Source organism: Pongo pygmaeus, chromosome 7 (assembly GCF_028885625.2).
Source record: "Pongo pygmaeus isolate AG05252 chromosome 7, NHGRI_mPonPyg2-v2.0_pri, whole genome shotgun sequence".
Lineage (NCBI taxonomy): Eukaryota > Metazoa > Chordata > Mammalia > Primates > Hominidae > Pongo > Pongo pygmaeus.
The window spans coordinates 62,360,001-62,382,451 of NC_072380.2; the positions used below are offsets into that span (position 1 = coordinate 62,360,001).

The 22,451-nt window shown below is 34.3% G+C and overlaps 1 protein-coding gene across 1 annotated transcript in view; it reads left to right on the top strand.

Annotated features, from left to right (window-relative positions):
- Positions 1 to 22,451, top strand: part of SNTG1 (syntrophin gamma 1) — an 873,149-nt gene that overhangs the window by 785,592 nt on the left and 65,106 nt on the right. Inside the window, exons 16-17 of the mRNA XM_054499229.2 lie at positions 1,221 to 1,373; positions 5,531 to 5,623. Coding sequence (XP_054355204.2) covers positions 1,221 to 1,373; positions 5,531 to 5,623 — 246 coding nt within the window. The remainder of the gene's footprint in view (positions 1 to 1,220; positions 1,374 to 5,530; positions 5,624 to 22,451) is intronic.

The following is a 22,451-nucleotide window of genomic DNA, read 5'->3' on the forward strand; positions in this document are numbered from 1 at the left end:
AAACACACACATTAGCCTTGGCCTACAAATAGTCAGGATGAGTTCCACCATCACATCTTGTCCCACTGGAAGGTCTTCAGGGACAATAACACACATGGAGCTGTCATCTCTTATGATAATGATGCTGTCTTCTGGATACCTTCTGAAGGAACTGCTTGAGCCTGTTTTATAGTTAACTGTTTTTTTAATAAATAGAAGGAGTACACTAAAAAATTCAATAAAACTATAATACAGTAAATACATAAACCAGTAACATAATCTTTCTTATCATCATTATTATTATGTAGCATACATCATAATCGTATGTGCTAGACTTACACAGCTGTCAGCACAGCAGGTTTGTTTACACCAGCATGACCACAAGCACAACAGTAATGCATTGCTCTATGACATTACAACGGCTATGACATTGCTAGGGGATAGGAATTTTTCAGCTCCCTTATAACCTTATAGGATGACCATCGCATATGCAGTTCATCATTAACCCAAACATCCTTATGCGGCACATGACTGTATTTAAAATGCTGTATCTGACATGTTGCATTGGGTTACTCTGTTTCATAAAATTATTTGCTTCACTTTTTTTCTCATGTTAATATCTCTTAAATTGGAATACATGTAAATTTGTGAACACTTCAGTTGAAAACTTCTGGTAAGACCAAGAAATTGCCAGCTTCAAAGTCATTTTTTTGATACAATGAAATACAGTTACACAAGTAAGGTAAATAATGTGTTGTTTTTTTAAGCAATATTATTGCTGTAGACAAATTAGACTCATTTTCTTTTTCATTTCTCATGGAGAAGAATATTTTGGTTTGCTTATAAAGTTCCTTAAAATTTACAAACATGTTCACAAGCATTATTTAATTTCAACATCATAATAGTTATGTAAGGAAGGGAAGAGATAGTGTGTCACCCCTTTGTAGAGTAAAAAACCAAGTCTTGTATGTTAAATGCTTTGGTGGTTATATTGTTAGTAAGAGATGAAGCCAGAAACCCTAACTTCTATTTTATGGACATGCTTCAGTGTAAAGACAGAGAAGTCATGTGTTGGGGCTTTGAAGCCCGGAGTTCTGGTATAATGTCTAATGAAGACTTGGTGAATTCGCAGAGTGTTGTCCTTTTACATGTGGCTTCTGCACCTTGGTCCAGTCAGGAATGGCCAGGTTAGCAATGTGAAGTGATGTGTGCCAGCCTGTGTAACTCCAGGTTTTCACCAGGACAGTGACCTGCTGGACCGACGGAAACACTGCTTCACCGTGCAGTCTGAGTCTGGGGAGGACCTATACTTCTCAGTGGAGCTGGAAAGTGACCTCACCCAGTGGGAAAGAGCCTTCCAGACAGCAACCTTTCTAGAAGTAGAACGGATACAGGTAAGAGTCTGTGGGACTGCAGGATCTGTGGCTCCCTCAGATGCATGACCACTTCCCTAGAGTTCTAATATCATTCCAAAGAAGTGTAAAAATACAGTTCTGGGAGTCTTGACCTCAAATACATTCTATAATTAGCCATTTTTGTTTAGTGACTAGTAATAAGCTCTGAATAAAATTTTAATTTTTCCACAGCTTGATCTTTCCAGGCTATTTCCCACTACTAATTAAAAATGTATTTCTAATTTTAATTAGACATTACTCTGACTTAAATCTAATATAGAAAATACTCTGATTTAATTAACTGTTGACAAGGTCACTTCCTGTTCTCCAAATATGACCTCCTAATTTCCAGCCTGTTGGCGTCATTTACTCACAATGTTCTTTCTTCTAGAAAGCCTTCCCTTTGCCTCCGTCCTTCAAAGCCATACCGAGTTTTTGAAACTTTTTATCAAAGGTCATATCATCCAGGAACATGTCCGTGATTTCCAGTCCACCCTGCCTAATGCTTGCCAATACTCCTTCTACAACTATCCTGTTCAAACAACTCTTCTCGCTTTTGAACACAATATAATGTACTTGTCTGTTTTTTTTAACAGACAAGAAAACACCAACTAATCAATTTTATTCATACTACTCATGAAAAGCAATTACAGTTTTACATGAAGTCATTAACACATATAACAATAAAAATCATAAAAGTAATACATCTGATTAGAAATACAATATAGGAAATAGATTTTAAAATAGCGTAGGTTAGTGATAAAATTTATACTGTTTTTCTACTTATTTATAGCAGCATCTATAAGATTCTTCTATTTATTTGTCTTTTTTTTTTAAGGATTGCACACACTCAGTCTGTTTTGTATTGCAGTGACATGTGCTTGTTATTCCCTGCACTAAATTGTAGGTTGTTTGGAATTATCTTATCATGTGCCAACCAAAGTCCAGTGCATTTTGCACATCATGAGTATTCAACAGATATTTATTGAACTTTGTTTCTTAAGTGTGAAGTTATACACTAGGTCAAACTTTATAGAGCCCTCAGCCTCTGTCTTCACAAGACCATTGAACAAAACAGCCTCCCAAAGTTGGTTCTATGGCTGACCTCAAACAGACCTGTGGACAAATTGAAAGGTTATCATGCGCTTGCCACATGCAAATGGATCCATAGAGCAAGGACCTAAATACACACATGAACACTTAATTTTGAAAACAAATGTGGTGAGTAATCTAGCATTAACTATACTGGAATGTTTGCTTAAAACAGGATTGTTGGATACATATATTTTGAACATGTTGAACTGATTTCTATTTTCTGACTACAAACCTCTGTAATCAACACACCAAGTTGTACCAGCATGATATTACAATCAGGGGAAGAGGACAGAAAGAAAACTCCAATTATAGTTTTTTTAATTGTTCAGCTGACTCTTGTCAATAATTCTGCTTTTATCTTCATGCATCTAAAAAGTCTTAAATAGCTAAAAAATAGTCTCCACAATTAGAACCTCAATTCAAAAAAATAGATATTATATCAAAAATGGAAACAAAAATATATTAAATATGATTTTATTCCAAGTCAAGATCCAAGACCATTTAAAGCATTAAAATATAATTTAATGGAATGCAAGTTGACAGTTTTGTTATTCAAATTTATACTTTTAGGTTTCTAAAATTATTATTTCTCTACAGTAGTCCACTTCACTTGGAAACAACTACATGGTAATTTTAACATTTTGGTTCCAATTTAGTATTTTATTTTAAGTCTCCTGATATTTATAAATTAGATAGAGATAAAATCTTTGAATCTGGGCTTTGTATTCTGTAAACTGATATTCAATGAAATACATTGGCCTATTTCCTTACCCATTCACAATGCCAGTGTAAGATAAATGTCGGAAGTGAAAGGTAAAACATTTAATGTCTTTTTAGCTTTAATTGTTCTACAGATTTTATAACTCTTATTTGTTTACCATATAGGAAATCAATGAACACCTTTGTAGTATTACTTTCAAATTTAAAGTATGTGAATATATTTACATGAAGAACCTTAACATGTTTTTCTTCTACATTCTTAATTTATTACTTCCAGTAAAGTTGGTAGGGAATTAAATAAAGAAGGAATATAAGTTCTATCATAAAACAAGCAGAAAGAAAAAATTAATGAATTGACTTTCAAAGTGTTTCTCATTTAAACTCACTTAGGATAATTTATTGATTTTCTTCCGTATAACTTGTTTTTAAGGAAACAAATTAAACAACAAATTAAATATTTCAATATTAAACATATTAACTATACACATGATATGCTATTAATATTATAAATGATAGAACTTGAGTCTGTATATAAACTGAGACTTCAATGAGTCTCAATTTATAGCACATCTATTTGCTTCAATTTCATGATTATTGAGAAAATCTAATTTAATTTGTAATGCTGAACTTAATAGAAAAATTTTAATACACTGCACTGAATTTATTTTCACCTGACATTTTCTTGTTTAAATGACAGTGCTTGAAATTAGCAAACCATTATGTCTAAATTAGGAGACAATTTTATAGCCTTAGACATTCCTTAATGTTGATAATAGTTTTAATAAAGTGCTAATGGGTGGATGTAAGCATGCACAATGCTTATGTATTAAACAAATATAATTACTCCTGAAAATGGACTTTTGAGGCCCATTAAGTATGTTCTTTAGTTTGCTTTTTTAAAAAAAATGTTAACTCCAAAAGAATAATTTTGCATTATTATAATTTTTCTATGCTAATAAGGCTTAAACACATGAATGTAATTTTTAGTGAAGGCAACTTGATGTATTTAGTCATGATTACATTCAGAATGAGATTCAATTAATGTAGTTTTGTATACAGTATTATAAAAACAAATACAATGTAAGGATAGGTGTTAAAAATTTGCTTCAGATAAACTTCTCTTCCTTTTTTTCTTCTCTCTCTTTGTCTCTTTCTCTCTATTTCTCTCTCATCTTGTACATGAATCACAAATATTTTTCGTGATTGGAATATCCCACTATGATTTAAAATTAAATGCAAATAAAACTGGCTTACAGATGTAACAATACATCGTGTCATATATAAACCTCAAGTTTTTATTTCATATTTGATTTATATCCTGTTTTCTTTATATTTCAGTATCCATATTTACTATGAAAAATTAGGCTGGGCACAGTGGCTCACGCCTGTAATCCCAGCACTTTGGGAGGCCGAGGCGGGCGGATCACTAGGTCAGGTGTTCAAGACCAGCCCAGCCAAGATGGTGAAACCCCGTCTCTACTAAAAATACAAAAATTAGCCAGGCACGGTGGTGGGCGACTGTAATGCCAGTTACTTGGGAGGCCGAGGCGAGAGAATTGATTGAACCCAACAGACAGAGGTTGCAGTGAGCCGACATTGCGCCACTACACTCTAGCCTGGGCAACAGAGCAAGACTCTGTTTCAAAAAAAAACAAAAACAAAAACAAAACAAGAAAAATTATAATATTATTTGATCTCATTGTGAAAAGTAATTACTTGTTGATTTTTAAAGAATTATCTGTAGTTCTAAGCAAATAAATTGGAAAGTGGTAAATATCTGTAGGAATATCTCGTGCAATATGGAAGAACAGAGTAAGACTATTAAGATCAAGATCTATTCTTTTGGCTTGGTTGCTAAATCAGTATTTGTGTGCATGAGAATATGGTTTAATAATATCCATGAAATTGATATCCTGAGAATTCAAGACAGTGCTATTTAACAATAGTTCTCTTTTAGTTTAATGAAAATGGTTGGCTACAGTAAATAACAACTACAACTTAACATAAACTTGCCTACTCCTAGTACTTTTTATATTCTATACCACCTTTATTGTCAACACAGCAAAGACAGACAGTGTATCACAATGTACAGACAAAACTAGAGGGAGCAGGATTGGAAACTTGGCCAGGCATACACCTTGGCAAGTTAAATAAAACCCAACACTCTCAGCTTCTGTTTCATTAACATTAAAATGTTGATAATACTCCCTTCTTTATACAATTATTGTTAATATTAAATTAGATATTGTATGAAGTACTTATTGCAGAAGCTGTAACATAGTTCTTAATATTGATATTGCATCAATAACATGAAAAGTAACAATACTTTCTGTTCTACCTAGTGCAAGACCTACGCATGTGTGCTAGAAAGTCATCTAATGGGACTCACAATTGATTTCAGCACAGGATTTATCTGCTTTGATGCTGCAACAAAGGTAATGTGTTCAGGTCAGCTCTGAGAAATATACTGCAAACATTCTAATTCAAGAATGATTTAAATGCCTCATAACTCCTTTCAGCATTTTAATTGTAATCGTGTGTCAAATGTAAGATCTTCGTTTTTGTTAATGGAAGATAAATTATGCTTTGATCTGAAAAAAAGTTTGAATTTTTAATAAAACATATGTAGTACCACAAAACTATAACTATGTGAAAGTAAATATTTATTTATAAGTCTATCTATGTATGTATCTATCTATCAATCATTTTCCTGCTTTTTAAAGATATGACTTTATAACTGAAGGGACATTTTCTTCCCCAAAAAGCAGTTTTTAAAAAACATGTTTCTTTATACTTTACCTGCATCAACTTCTGCAAGACAAAAAGAAGGAAAGCATGTTATCTTTTTAAAAAAAAATTATAGCTGACTTGTTAGAATTATTGAATGGTGAAAATTTAAAGTTTAGTTTCTAGCCAGGGAGTAGGACTTTTATAAACACTTGACTTAATAAGGATTATGCACTATGAAGTGCTCTTTTCCCAAAGTATACATCTCTGGGAGTGATGCACATTGAATGACAGAGGGTGCCTACTCAGCCAGTCATACCTAAAAAAATCCAATTTTGATTATTATGGAAAGACAAATGACAAAGCCAAAGCATTGCACATTATTATCATTATTTTTAATTGGAAGCGATCTTAAAGCTCAACTGACCCCCATTCAACTGCTAATCTCCTTCTAGTCACTGCTACAGTTTGTGACTTGGGACTGTTTTCCCCAAGGAAGACATTCTCTTCCCTCTCATTGAGGATCTCAGTTCCTTAGATCCATTCCATTTCCTCCTTCATCAAAGTATGGCTTGGGTATAAATTGATTTGTTCCTTTTCACTAATTTTAAGGATTCATGAGTAATCCTTTACCAGAACACACATATTTTATCCAGAAATTAAGTCTTGTGTAGGATTTTCTAAAGCAAATGGCAACAAAATAAAACAGTGATACAAACGTGTAAGAAAGATGGAGTGTAGGAGGCAGTGGGGGTTCTTGAGTTGGGAAAGATGAATGTCTAATGGTGGGATCCAGGTAGGATGCTGCCCTGTGTTCACTCACCTTGTGAATCTTCATGACTCAGCAGTTGGCATTGTCCTGCAAAATCTCACATTACTTAAAGATATATTTATTTTTATTTTAATATGGTAAAATTAGACAGCACACATTTGCTGGTCAGATTTGGCCATCTAATGTGTTGCCTTCGCATCATGACAAAATAGTACTTTGTGAATAAGGAATTTTAAATGCCAATGACTCTTGAAAACTTTCAAATGAGGCTGCCATAAACTATTCCTATTACTAAAGTTTTTTTTTATTAAAATGCACATGAAATCAAGATAGGCTCCTGAGTATTAAATTAATTTGATAAATTAATTGAATTATTAAATAGTTAAATGAGTAATAAGTTAAATTTATAAATAAATTTAGAAACAAATTACACTAACTAGAAAAGTCAAAGTCTGATTTTAAAAAGAAAATGCTATTGCCAGAATTGTCACCAAACTCTATTACATGAATGTGTAAGAATCTTACATTAACGAACAAGAAAAATAAAATTCACATAAATATATTTCTGAGTATGTGAATCTATTCTGAGTTTATTTTAAGGCTAGCATAATACAGACCTATGTCAGTGTCCTGTTGGCTCTTTATAATAAGGGAGAAAATCATGACACCAATGTCCTATCTGACATTCCTGTCTACTTCTGCTGGGTGTTCTGGGAATGAGTGAGTAGTCAGGAGTGTCTAAGTGAACAAGTATGATGCCATCCAGGGAAAACAGTTTAGTAGGAAATGAGAATTTAATCAGTCCAAGCTTGATACTCAGGGAAAGCACCAGAGACCTTCAGGAATAGTAGTCACTGTTCTATTTTCTGATTCTTTCATTGGAAGCATTTAACTTCAAGGCAATCTGAGAATTGGGAAAGGGTAAAAGGAATCTACACATTAATTGAGAAGGTTATATTATCCATCACAGATTATACTTGGAGAATGAAAGTAGGAGCTATTAATAGTTATGTCAGACATAAGGAGGAGGACAAGCATAAATGCAGATTCCTGGGCAAACCACTTAGCTGGGCTGACTGCAAAAAACTTGCACCCCTTCATCAAATGAGGCTGGAAGTTATTTTTAAATATGATAAAAAGATAATTGTTATATACAAATCAAAACATGCTTTGTCTAATGTTTCATTAAAATAAATAATATCTAGTTATTTTCTATTTTTTCTAAGTAATATGAATGTGAAAAATATCTTTAAGACTATATGTCCAACAGTTTTTAAATGTTTGGATTCAGGAGAGTTTACTCTTTAGCTGAACATGCTTTGTCCTTCTGCACTTCATCTTGATCAAGTCCTCCAACTTTGAAGTTACTACAGAAGCAAACCAAAGGTCTTGAAATAAAGAAGAGATTCCAGGAAAGGGGTGGACTCTATTCTGGGTCACTAATTGAGCTCCATATAAAGCAAATAGTGTATTCTTAATACATCAGTGAAGGAAAGAATTGCTGCATGTCTCTTATTGCAGGGAATGAGAGTCAGCATGATTTTAGATTACACTGGTATCCTAAAAGTTTGGATATAGAGGGATGTCTGGGAATGTCAAGCTAATTCTCATTACTTACCACCTGTGCTTGGAAGTTCCCAGAGTAAACAATTACCCTTGACTTGCCAGAGCACAAGACGTATTAAATAGCATTCTGTTCCCTATACTTACATTTACATTAGTAGCATATCAGGAGGTGACACATTCTTCAGTTCCCATACTGTTGCTGAGTGATTCCCTCCCTAATTCATTACTGTACAGCTCAGCTTTTTCCTTATAATTCTCTTCCTTATTAAAATGTAGTCTTTTGACTGTTAGAGAAGGGTATTATTATTATGTCAAAGTATAATGTTAACCATACTTAAATAATTTACATAGCTAAAAGCATAGTCTTGTTGCCATTATATTCTTTTAAAAATGTATATGTGCATTAATTGATTATATATAGTGATAGAGTTCCTAGTAAAACAGACACCTCATCAGTGGCATCTACAAAACACTCATTTAATTTGTGAATAAATCTTCATTGAATGCCTGCTGTCTCTTGAGAGACATGGGAGAGCATACACATCAGTCTTCACAGACGCTTCCTTAAAGTGGAGACACGGAGGATGAAACTATCCAGACAGATATCTGTAAGTGAGGAAGGACATGGAATTTGAGGGAAGAGGAGATGAGAAATCACGTCTGTGGGTGTCTAAGAGCCAGATTTTAAAAAAGGTCGAGGTAAGAAATTGGAGGTGATTCTAAGAACAGGGGAATGCCTTTAAGTTTTGAGACAAAGGAAAGAAATGATCAGATGTGTGTTTGAGAATAGAAAACCAGTGGAATAATGTACGACTGAAATTAAGACAATCTGGGCAAAACCCAGATTCCAAATGTGTTTTTAGATTCTTTTTCTTATTTTTAATTTTTTTATTACACTTTAAGTTCTGAAATACATGTGCAAAACATGCATGTTTGTTACATAGGTACACATGTGCCATGGTGGTTTGCTGTACCCATCAACCCGTCATCTAGGTTTTAACCCCCACCTGCATTAGGTATTTGACCTAATGTTATCCCTCCCCATGTCCCCACCCCCCAACAGGCCCCAGTGTGTGATGTTCCCCTCCTTGTGTCTATGTGTTCTCATTGTTCAACTCCCACTTATGAGCAAGAACATGTGTCATTTGGTTTTCTGTTCCTGTGTTAGTTTGCTGGGAATGATGGTTTCCAGCTTCATCCATGTCCCTGCAAAGGACATGAACTCATCCTTTTTTATGGCTGCATAATACTCCATGGTGTATGTGTGCCACATTTTCTTTATCCAGTCTATCATTGATGGGCATCTGGTTTGGTTCCAAGTCTTTGCTATTGTAAACAGTGCTGCAATAAACATACATGTGCATGTGTCTTTATAGGAGAATTTATAATCCTTTGGGTATATACCCAATTTATAATCCTTTGGGTATATATCCAGTAATGGGATTGCTGGGTCAAATGGTATTTCTGGTTCTAGGTCCTTGAGGAATCACCACACTGTCTTCCACAATGGTTGAACTAATTTACACTCCCCACCAACAGTGTAAAAGTATTCCTATTTCTCCACATCCTCGCCAGCATCTGTTGTTTCCTGACTTTTCGATGATCCCCATTCTAACTGGTGTGAGATGGTATCACATTGTGGTTTTGATTTGTATTTCTCTGATGAGTAATGATGATGAGCTTTTTTTCATATGTTTGTTGGCTACATAAATGTCTTCTTTTGAGAAGTGTCTGTTCATATCCTTCATCCACTTTTTGATGGGGTTGTTTGTTTTATTCTCTTAAATTTGTTTAAGTTCCTTGTAGATTCTGGATGTTAGATCCTTGTCAGATGGATAGATTACAAAAATTTTCTCCCATTCTGTAGGTTGCCTGTTCACTCTGATGATAATTCCTTTTGCTGTGCAGAAGCTCTTTAGTTTAATGAGATCCCATTTGTCAATCTTGGGTTTTGTTGTAATTGCTTTTGGTGTTTTAGTCGTGAAGTCTTTGCCCATGCTTATGTCCTGAATGGAATTGCCTGGGTTTTCTTCTAGAGTTTTTATGGTTTTAAGTCTTACATTTAAGTCTTACGTTTAAGTCTTTAATCCATCTTGAGTTAATTTTTGTATAAGGTATAAGGAAGGGGTCCAGTTTCAGTTTCATGCATATGGCTAGCCAGTTTTCCCAACACCATTTATTAAATAGGGAATCCTAGCTGGGTGTGGTGGCTCACACCTGTAATTCCAGCACTTTGGAAGGCCAGGGCGGGTGGAACATGAGGTCAAGAATTTAAGACCAGCATGACCAACATAGTGAAACCTTGCCTCTACTAAAAATACAAAAAATTAGCTGGATGTCGTGGCAGGCACCTCTGTAATCCCAGCTACTCAGGAGGCTGAGGCAGGAGAATTGCTTGAACCCAGGAGACAGAGGTTGCCATGAGTGGACATCGCACCACTGCACTCCAGCCTGGGTGACAGTGTGAGACTCCATCTCAAAAAAAATAAAAAATAAAAAAAGGTGGGGGGAGGGAATCCTTTTCCTATTGCTTGTTTTTGTCAGATTTGTCAAAGATCAAATGTCTGTAGATGTGTGGTGTTATTTCTGATCCCTCTGTTCTCTTCCATTGGTCTATAAATCTGTTTTAGTACCAGTAACCATGCTGTTTTGGTCACTGTAGCCTAGTAGTATAGTTTGAAGTCAGGGAGCACGATGCCTCCAGCTTTGTTCTTTTTGGTTAGGATTGTCTTGGCTATGGGCTCTTTTTTGGTTCCATATAAAATTTGACCTCTTCAAGGAGAACTACAAACCACTGCTCAAGGAAATAAGAGAGGACACAAACAAATGAAAAGAAAAAAATTCCATGTTCATGGACAGGAAGAATCAATATCATGAAAATGGCCATAAAGTCCAAAGTGATTTATAGATTCAATGCTATTCCCATCAAGCTACCCTTGACTTTCTTCACAGAATCAGATTCCAGATTTTTGAAATCTGTCCTCCACTGGGCATTTACCACTCTATCACATTGCTGAGAAAAAAAATACATGCATGGATGACAAAGTCAAAGAATAACACTATGAATTAAGGGAGGAAAATGATCAGAGTGTAACCTGAGAACAAAGAGACATCAGTACAATTGAAAGTTAACGTTCCAGGAGGTGGGTGGGGAGAGGAAAGCTGGAGTAATAGATTGGGCCACATGATCAAGGTCCAGCACATGCTCGACCACAATCTAATTTACACAGTGGAAAGACCATTCTAGCTGAGGTACAGCTTGCATCAAGCAGGTGGGGGCAATACTTAATGGGTGTTTGTTTCCCCTTGATGACTCATTATAGAATAACTTTGAACTTTTTTAGAATCATGGAATTTTGTAAAAACCAAAACCAAAAACAACAACAAAAACAAAAACCATAAAAGGTAGATACTTGTTAGGGGCACCTCCCTTTCATGTTTTTGTTTTTGCTTTACAAAATTCCATGATTCTAAAAAAGTTTGAAAGTTATTCTTTATATAAGAAGTATGGGCATCCAACAAATAACACCTGAGTGTTAGTAATTAAAATAAGAATGAAGGCATTGGAATCCCACGCCTGAGACCTAGCATTTACTCCTCCTGCTGCAGCTCAGGAGTCACAGGGCTCCACGGGATGTCACTGTAGCACAAAGAATATTCGCACTATGTAAATATCCATTGTGATTATTAGAACACCATAAATTTGACTCTTAAACATGGGTAAGAGTAAAAGACAGCATTACTCATGTCATTGCTGGTCTCTAGAATACTAGGTCCCCCAAATTGTTATAGTCTGATTGTCTTTATTATTATTTAATGTTTTAATAGTTGAAATTGAGAATGGCCATGATGGAATACTTATAAAGGCTTCTTTACTTCAATTTATTTAAGAGCCAGTACTGACACATAGCTTGTTAAAAACATTTTTTGAAAATCAAGATTGGTTAACAGATCTGTGAAGATAATAAATATGAAGTAAAAGGAAACAGTCTTAAGAATGAGCTCTATCACAGCTTATAAGCTACTGTATACTATTATATAACGATTTTATGGTTTCTTTTCTCTTTATCTCCATTATTAGCCTTAATTGAATATATGTTGAAAGCATTGTTATGGAGGATGTTTGCTAAAACCCACTCACATGTATATTGACCTTCATTTTGCAAACTTACATTCTGAGAATTAAGAGGCAATCAACATAATCTTAGCTGAAATCACTTCATTCTGGTTTTTCATATTTTTTCTACAAAATTAGAGGACAATTATTTTCCAAAATAATTATGATTTACAATTAAATTCACTGTTAACACATTAACACTTTAAGTTCATGAAATACCTTAATCTATCTAATCCACTTAGTCCTTTAAATCAACACTGATTTCTAGAATGTTTCAAGGTAAAATTTGAATTGAACTTAATATGGCCCTTTTTATTTTTAAAAATCTTTGACGTGGCTGTGATAAACTGAAGGAGCTCTGAGCTACTGTTTTTCCCAAAGGTGTATGACCCTCATGTACACACATGTGCACATGTACACACACTTTATTATACATCTTTAGGCTTTTCATATAAAGCATTTATATGATCATAGTATGAATTCCATAGCTTAAACTTCTCAACCTTTTATTTCTTAAATTTTATGTTATTATTCCATAATCTTTCAATTATTTCACATCAAAGACAGTTACTAAAAATATAAAAAAATTTGAAAACATCAAAATTAATTCTTTCTTGAAATGTCTCCTGTGTAAGTAGAAATCTTCACTATACAAGTTATAATATAGTTCTGACAATATTCACATATATCTTAGCATTTTAAAATTATATATTTATTTTTTCTTTCTAATTGTGTTACAGCTCAACAATACAAAGAGAGCTGTTTGATGTGATTTTTATGTTCTTCTTCAGATAAATTATTTCTTCTTTTCTTTTAGGGGAATGAAGAACATTGTATTTATTGTAAAATGAACTCAGACACTTAAGGAAACTATCAGGTAGTTGTTTCCTAATCTTCAAGTATTTCAAAGATAGCCCTAAAGTAAATATTCAAAAAAATTTAAACAGTCAAAAAAGTATTTTGAATGACATTCAAAAAAACCCAACTTTTCATACAATATATTATTAATGTGTAATATAAAAAATAAAATTTCTTGCCTTTCTTATTCATTTCTTTTTTTTTTTTGAAACGGAGTCTCACACTGTCACCCAGACTGGAGTGCAGTGGTGCGATCTCAGCTCACTGCAAGCTCCACCTCCCAGGTTCACACCATTCTCCTGCCTCAGCCTCCTGAGTAGCTGGGACTACAGGTGCCTGCCACCATGCCCGGCTAATTTTTTTTGCATTTTTAGTGGAGACGAAGTTTCACCGTGTTAGCCAGGATGGACTCGATCTCCTGACCTCGTGATCCATCCGCCTCAGCCTCCCAAAATGCTGGGATTACAGGCGTGAGCCACTGCGCCCAGCTCTTACTCATTTCTTGATATACAAGGACATTATAGAGCATTGTGAAAATTAACACATAATTCACTGCTATGTTTATAACTCAAATATAGAAAAAACAAAATCAAGAAAGATTCAAAAGGTCTTTGGCTAATATATACTTTTCATACCCTTAAATTTTATGTCTTGTTTCCCTCTTCCTTAAATCTTTTAATTTTTTATTCTTTCTTTCTGTGGCTTCTGATATATTTTATTTTTTTCTGGATTAATATATTTATTATTAAGAATAACTGACTTCAAACTTTTCTCATTGTATTTTTCTTTACCTTTGCTTAAATTATCAGTTTTGATTTCCATAAAACTTTTGTAACTCAAAGTATTATCCTTCAAACCTGCATGAATTGAATGGGAGTGATATAGCTTTGCTTTTCCTTACAGCGTTATTCTAAAATTAAATGAGATAGCATGTTAAAAATAATAAACTGTAAAACATAAGGTAGAGATTCTGAAACATTTGAGCATTATTTCCAGCTAGCCCATATTTCAATAGATCTTGTCTTAACCACAACATATCCTTTCATCTATAACTAGAATTTTATCATGCTTTTTCTTTCTGTTTCAAATTCCTCAGAACATATCAGGGAGTTGCTTCTGCAAATCACACAGACACTATGAGCCTCATTTTCTTCATCTCTAAAATGGATATGTGAATAACACTTTTCTCACAGGCTTATGGTAAAGTGTAAGCAAGAAAGTGTGTGTGAAGTGTTTTGCACAGCGAGACTTGCATGATGAGCCCTTAGAAGGAGATGAACATTTCTGCCCCTCACACACTGTGGGATAGTCCCACCCACTGCAGTACATGAGTATCAGCGACCCTTTGCTACTGTGCTACCATCCTCAAGATGTTGAAGGGGCACTGTGTTTTCTATAAGTCTTGATCAACCAGTCAGCAGAGTTAATGTCTGTTACATTCCAGTCCTTAGGGTCTGTGCTTTTGGAGGTCTTTGTCCTTTTAGCCCAATGAAGATTGATGTTGAACAAGTAGTCTTGAGTTTAAATGGTTCTTAGCAAAGAGAGTCCAGGATAACCTGGAAGCTACAAACTAGATTAAGGGGCTATTAGCAATAGTTGGAAAAAAATACATTTCACTTGAGAATTCGTAGGTCCTGGGTGTCTAAGTAGGCACACGGTGAAGGAAGATTGAAAGGCAAGTGTGAAATCCCTGAGACTTGACAGAACACTGACAGAGGAGGAGGAAAATTAGGGGTTGGGAAGGGCACACAAAAATAAAATAGTCAGGCACCAAATCTGAGGAGCTTTGGACTTCATGTTGAAGAGTTGGCACTTACATCAGCAGTGGCCCAAGTTTGCCATGTAACACATAATGACTATGCATCACTGCCTTACAAAAGTAAACATTTGTTTCTCGTGCTTCTGTGGGATTCAGAAGATTGATCTGGACAGGCTAATTTATACGGCTGCAGTTCGGATGGTTCTCTGGAGCATCCTCTGACTGTTCCTTATTCTTCTCTAAGAATGAGGAGGTTAGCCCAGGCACGTCCTTTTCTTGTAAATGGCAAAGGGAGAAGAGAGAAAGCCCTAATGCACAATTCTATTTTAGTCTCTGTATTGGGAACAACTGCAAAATCCCACTGTCAGTCAAAGCATGTCATGTGGTTGAGGCCACTATCAAGTGGGAGGGCAGATCAGCCTAGTCCATAGAATTTGCATCAATAAAGTTCATAATTAAATTCTAGAAGTCATATTAGTAAATGTGAAGAATAGTGTGGCTTCAAAAATAAACCTATACAGATATTTATTAATTTGGAAGTTATTTTATAAAGTGCTTAATCTCTGTCAGTGGGCCAGCCTGCAGACAACCTTGAGGAGAACAGAGATAGTGGTTTTTTCTTAGATTGCAGAATATATTTACTTAGATGTAGCTCTCTGAGGATACCCATTTGTTTTTCTCTTTAGAATGTTTACCATCCATTGAACTGGCAACTGTGTGTTCATATGTTAAAAAGAAGTAAATAGAACAGTTGATTCCTAGAGAGAATTGATAATACAAATTATTAGTGTGATTGAATTTTATCATGTTTGCAGAAAAAAGCAACAATAACAACAAGTTAAACAAAAACAAAAACAAAAAAAACCTTTGCCATGATTTGAATGAATGTGTTCCTTCAAAATTCATACATTAGAACCTAATACCTCATGTGATAGCATTAGGAGGAGAGCCTTTCGGGAGGTGATTAAGTCATGAGGCTCTGTCCTCATGAGTGGAATTAGTGCCCTTATAAAAGAAGTTGAGGTGGTGCCCTAGTCCCTTTTGCCCTTCCTCCTTCTGCCGCGGGAGAAGGCAGCAACGAGGCACTATTTTTGAAGCAGAGAATGACCTTTCACCAGACACCAAATCTGTCAGCACCTTGATCTTGGACTTCCAGTCTCCAGAACTGTAAGAAATACATTTCTATTTTTTCTACATTATTCAGTCCTGGGTATTTTGTTATAGCAGGAGGAACAGCCTAACATGCTCTTAGAATCCAAGAAATCTGTACCAACAAAACAAAGTTTTTTTGCCTATTTTCATCACACAGATGGCATGTAAACTTTCTGAAAATAAAATCTGTAGGTTAAGAATAACAAATAGCATGCCATGACCAGTAGTATGTGGAAATGTGCTGGTGCTTTCTTTACCACGTGAATTTGAGGCATTCTTTTGAAAAATTTTACATGGCTATGATCAAAATAAATATTGTAATACATCAACTTACCAGATTGATATCATTAAACTATTATAAAATTAATCTATAAGGTTTGAGTTTTAGAAAAATTCTAATAGAAAAAGATTAACTTTTCTCTTTAATAGATTTCAAATAAATTCTCAAACTGAAAACCTGTATACTCCTCTGAATGTTTTAATATATTTGATGAAATATATATTTTTATATGTGGAGTTAATTTGAAGGGAATAAATTTAGATGAAATACATTTGAGGGAGAAGTTCTGAGCTTGATTAGACAATCTAGTTCAATCTTTAACTTAGGCAACTGGCCTAATGATAATGCATTCCTATTCTATTATGTCCAGTTCAAACATGCATGATCTCTAAGACTCCATAATAATGACATTTCAAAAGTGTGTTCAACACTGAGCTTGCTGTCCATTTTAGTCTCACACCTTTGTATTCCCATCTCATCCATCTAAATAAATCCAAATTTAGTTCTATCCTCTTGCCTTATCCTTACCCTTGCCATTTAGCCTTTTAATAACTTTCTCTAAGCAAACCTAAAAGGTGTTCTCCCTTTTCCATTTTCAATATTACTAACTTAGCTAACCTCTTCTCATTTGTATTACCACAATATCTTCCAAATAGGACTTGTCAATTTATTTATTGAACACATTCTTATTATGCATCAATTATGCCACATGACTATTGCTAGATACTAGGAGTATAACAACAGATGCAGTCCCTCCCCTCAAGAAGTCTACAGTCTAATGAAAAGGACAGATCTAGAATTGGGTAGGTACTTTCATGCAGTATGGAGAAAAGTCTAAACATTATGAGGGACTAGTTATAGACTCAAGAGGGATAATGCCAAATGGAAATAGGACTTGGTGGGACAGTTTGATCAATTGCTTAAACAGAAGATTTATCAAGACAATTTGCAAAGGGTAAAAAGTATGTTTACGGTTATTGCTGGACACTCATGAGTCAAATATCAAATACCAGGTGATTTGTGATGTGAGAAGAGTATAAATAGATACTGCCTTCAAAGCATTATTGTTGTAATTTTTAACATGTTCTATACAATAAGTTATAAGCTACATAAATTGTTCTTTCAAGTGTTTTTGTTTTGTTTCAAGTGTTTTTGTTTTTTACCTATGTGGTAAAAAGCTACTTTTATTGCACATAAAATAGTTAACATAGTGTTTAGTTTACCTTCATATGTGAAAGTTGCTTCAGTTTCTTTAAAGAGAAATTTTTCTCTAGGGCATGAATAATTGGACCTGAAAACAGTGAGCTGGTAAGGAAATGAATAAAGAATGTGCTGGGGGATTTTTAACCTTTTTCGTTCAACATATAAGCCTTTCATTAGCATTAATACAACTTTACTTTCCATTTGTACATTATTAATGCATTACAGTTTTGAATGGTATGCATCCAAGGAACACTTGATGTCATTTGAAAGTGAATTTATTCATTAACCTGAGTCCCTTAGTTGCAGCCAGCTTTGTATCCCTGTTTTCTGATGGAGCTAGCAGCCAGCTTTGTGTCTGTATTATAAGTGTCAAAAATAAAAAGCTAGGGCAAGCTTTGTTTCCTCTTCCCTTCCCACTGATATTCTCTAGGTTACTGGCATTTTCAAACTTTGAGCCAATTTTACAATTGGTCTTACTCAAATGAATAGCTTATGGGAAACTTTTCACATATGGAGGAGACAAATGCTTAAAATAGCAGCATTATTATAAGAAGAAGTGATGACTCAGAGCATGCTATGAATAAATTGCTTTCCTGGGTTTAGTGTCTTATTCTAAATGGGACTCTGAGTCTCTCCTCTATTTTAAGAAAGAAGTCAGGCATTAGCAATAAGAGTTTATTTATAATCATGTTCAATAAATGAGTCTGATGTTTGGTTAGGGAAATCATTAAAAAGGTAGGTCAGAATAAAAGAAGAAATATAAACTGTGGAAAATGACAGACTTAGTTTTGATTTCTACTTCTTAGCTATGAAATATAGTGAACGTGTATGGTGCTTCCTTTATTGTATCGTGGGAAATTGCGATAACTCTGGCTATTGCATAGCTCTTGCAGGGATCAGAGATAACGTAGGAAAGGACCCAACACAGTGAATGCCCATTTCAATAAATAACAAAGATGATGCTTCACTGAAAGAACAGCAGACTCTCAGAATGCCTCACACACACTAAATGAAGTGTTTTCAAATTACTTATAATCTGTGCTTGTGTTCAGCCATCAAATGATCCAGTGTCAGGAACAAATGATGGATTACTTATTATATGCCTCATTCTCTTCACATGAAAAATTCTGCTTGATAAAATTTCAACATTTCATCTTCAATTGCACATGGATTAATCATTATTTATGATCACATTGTATGTATATATATTTATATGTATACATATGTGTATATATGTGTATATATGTATATATACACATACATATGTGTGTGTATATATATTATATATAATATATATTATATATAATATATATATATTGAGGTGGAGTCTTGCTCTGTCACCCAGGCTGGAGTGCAGTGGCGCAATCTCAGCTCACTGCAACCTCCACCTCCCAGGTTCAAGCAATTCTCCTGCCTCAGCCTCCTGAGTAGCTGGGACTACAGGCGTGTGCCACCACTCCCAGCTAATTTTTGTATTTTTAGTAGAGATGGGGTTTTTACCATGTTGGCCAGGCTGATTCTGAACTCCTGACCTCAAGTGATCCTCCCACCTCAGCCTCCCAGTGTGCTGGGATTACAGGCGTGAGCCACCACACCCGGCCCACATTGTATAATTGAATGTGATTGCATTGAATCCAAGGTTCTGTGATGCTTACCTGTTTGCGTGCATTCCTTCAAATAAGATTTATCTCTTATAGATAGTAGCTCATAGGCAAATTATTCTTCTGCAGAACATATTTTTCTTTTATATTCTTTAATTAATTATTTAATCAGTCCTTAGATTGAAACCACATACATGGCTTTCGCCATTGACAGTCTTCAATGATTGTTATAGTGAACTCCAGTAGTAAAATTGCTGGGATTTGTTGTGTTGTTCTTTCTTCATCTTTACTTGCAGGTTTTGTGTATGGGAAATATTTAATTTTGTTTTAAAATTCAAGAAAAATTATATGCTTATCATTTCATATAAATGTCCAAGGAATATTTTTAATGAAACACTGTTTTTGACTGTCAAAAACAAACAAGTTTTAATAAATCAATAGGTATCTTAGATCCAGTAACACTATATGTAAATGTATTACATATTCTATTCTATAGTGCATATTTTATCACTTCTCAACTTGTATTTCATGGGAAAAAGAAAGTGCCTGCATAAACAATGTCAAATGATTTTCTTTTATGAAAATATCCTCAGACTATCATGCTAATGAAGTTCACCAAACATACGTGACCACATTTGACTTCCTTGTCCTGGAGGAGCAAGCAGGAGCTTCACAGGTCCGTGGAAAGACATGGGAAAGTAAAAATCTGGTCTGTAATTACTTAATATAAAGGTTTTGGGTCAAATTCCAGGCTTTAAAAATATTCAAAAATTTCTTCATACATTGCTATTAGTTTTGTTCATTTATTTATTTCTTTTGCTCTCTCCTTTCGACTTGACCTCTAACAAGTTCAGCAAATTAAGACTATTACTAATGGCAGGAATTATTCAATCCAAACTCAAGGTCCTTTAACCAAAGTTCTCTAGAGAAGACAGAGACCATTGGGCTTGCACAGTCCAGAAAATATTACTGGCTGTTTTCACCATGCCTTCTCTAAAGTTGGGCATTTCATAGGCTTTTATAAGTTCTCGTTTTAGTATATGTTTCCCCCACTTCTCGATTACAGGCCTCCAATAACATGACAACCACATAACTAGAGGGAAATGAAGTGATTTTTCTTCATTAAAGTTGATTCTGTTTTAATATGTTTATTTTACAAAAGTTAGAATTATTGCATGTCCCCTGCATGCCAGTAACTCCATTAGGACCCAGGGCTTCAACAGTGGTCAGTTAGACTGACTGGAAGCTCTCATTACAAGGAGAGGTGCACAGCAGGAGGGGTTCATGGCAATGAGGTCTATGGAAAAAAAAAAGGAGAAAGGTATTGACAGAGAGAGGATTCAGAAGGTCTTTTAGTAGTTTTGCAGGAAAAGACTCCCTAAGGCAGTGATATTTGTAGTGAGACCACAGCAAGAATGGAATAGCTATGAAATGAGTAGGGGTAAAAAGGTTTCAAAGAGAGGCAACGGGAAGTGTTAAATCAGAGGCATGAAAGGGCTTTGCTATTTGCTTTTTTCCAAGAACATAAGGAGGGCAGGGTGAGGAAGAGGGAAAGAGAGAATAAAAAAAGATAATTCTGATTGTAGTATAGAAAATAAATTCATGTTTACTTTATCAAAAGCTTTTATTCCATGGTATTATTTGTATTTAACATTTGCTTTGTATTTTAAACAATCTTAGTTACAATTTTTATATTTGATATCAGAAACAGGAAGGGTCACTGGCTGTGGAAGACATCACAGATATAATATAGATAATCACAAACAAAGCAACAGAGGTGCCAAATGATTTTAAGTAAGGAATCTCTGTTTGGGAAAGGGGTGGGTGTCGGAGACATATTTAAATATTTTCCTCTTATCTGAGTTCCCTGTAGTTTTAGTTGAATATGTGGTCTCCTCGGTCTAATAATAAGCAATGTGGCCAAGCAATTTGCTGCCCAAGATGTGATAATAAATAATTATTAGCTAACAAATTGGTTTCCTGGTATTGGTTCACCTGTAAGATTATTTTATCAAGCATTATTTTTAAAAGACTGTTATCTCTAAAATATAAACATATACTAGGCACACTAAAGAGAAATTGAGATATATTTCATTCTATTAATTATCTAAGCATTAATAAGTAGACTAATCATTTTTGGTAGATTATTTTTAGTAGAGGATCACAGTTTGTTGAAATGCAATTATGAATGGTATGTTCACCAAAATCAATTCAGGTGCACTTCAGGTACATATGTTTTTTAATTTCGAAGAATTTGATCTTACTACAACTCTGTGCTCTATTAATTGCATATATTCATATTATCAGTGTACAGTAAATAACATAACCAATGCTAAAGGTTTAGATGAATTTATGATAGCATTCAAAATAATAGAGATAGTTTAATTTGATAGAAATAAATTTCTAAAACTTTTATTCTACAAATGGGATGAAAAAACAGTTATTAGAGTTAACAGATTTTTTAAATTTGAAGCATTAATAGAAAGAAGACATCATTTAATTATCTGTGAATTTATTCTACTAATGGAGACAAATAAATATCATTCGGCTCACTTTGGTAAGAAAACTTCATATTCAAAATGAGTATATTTCATTTATATGGAGAATCGTTGGATCAAAATAAAAAGTTATGCATAAAGAATGATTTGTAAATATACCTTCTCCATCTAAATATATTAGATCATCTTATTTGGGCAATGTTTTGTTTTTAAAGTAACTACTAATCCTGTATTACAAGCATATGCTAATTTGTTCCATTTGGCTTTTATGCAATCAGTAATACTGTTATTCCCATGGTGAATGGGTGAACATTAAACAACATTTTGTGCAATTGCATACTTCTTATCAACTTTATGATATATTAGAATTCACTAGTTAATTTTTCATTTAATACTCACCTTACTTTTTTAACTTAACTAAAGTTGGGTCTAATGCAGATTTTTAAAACATCGAACTGTAAAATAAGTATATATAGTTCTATATTATATCCAAAATATTATAATCCAAAATAATATAAAAATAATAAATATAGACTTAATAATATAATAAACAACAAAACTTCTTTTACAAGCATTCAGTTTACCGCCTACAAACCCTACAGAACGGCCATTTGTCCTCTTTCCTGTCCATATTTTAAGTACATGACACCTCTAATTTCCTCTGTTTTTCACTGCCCCATTGAAAGATTGCCTGATGCCAGAGGACAGGTTGCAGCAAGCAGGCTGTTAC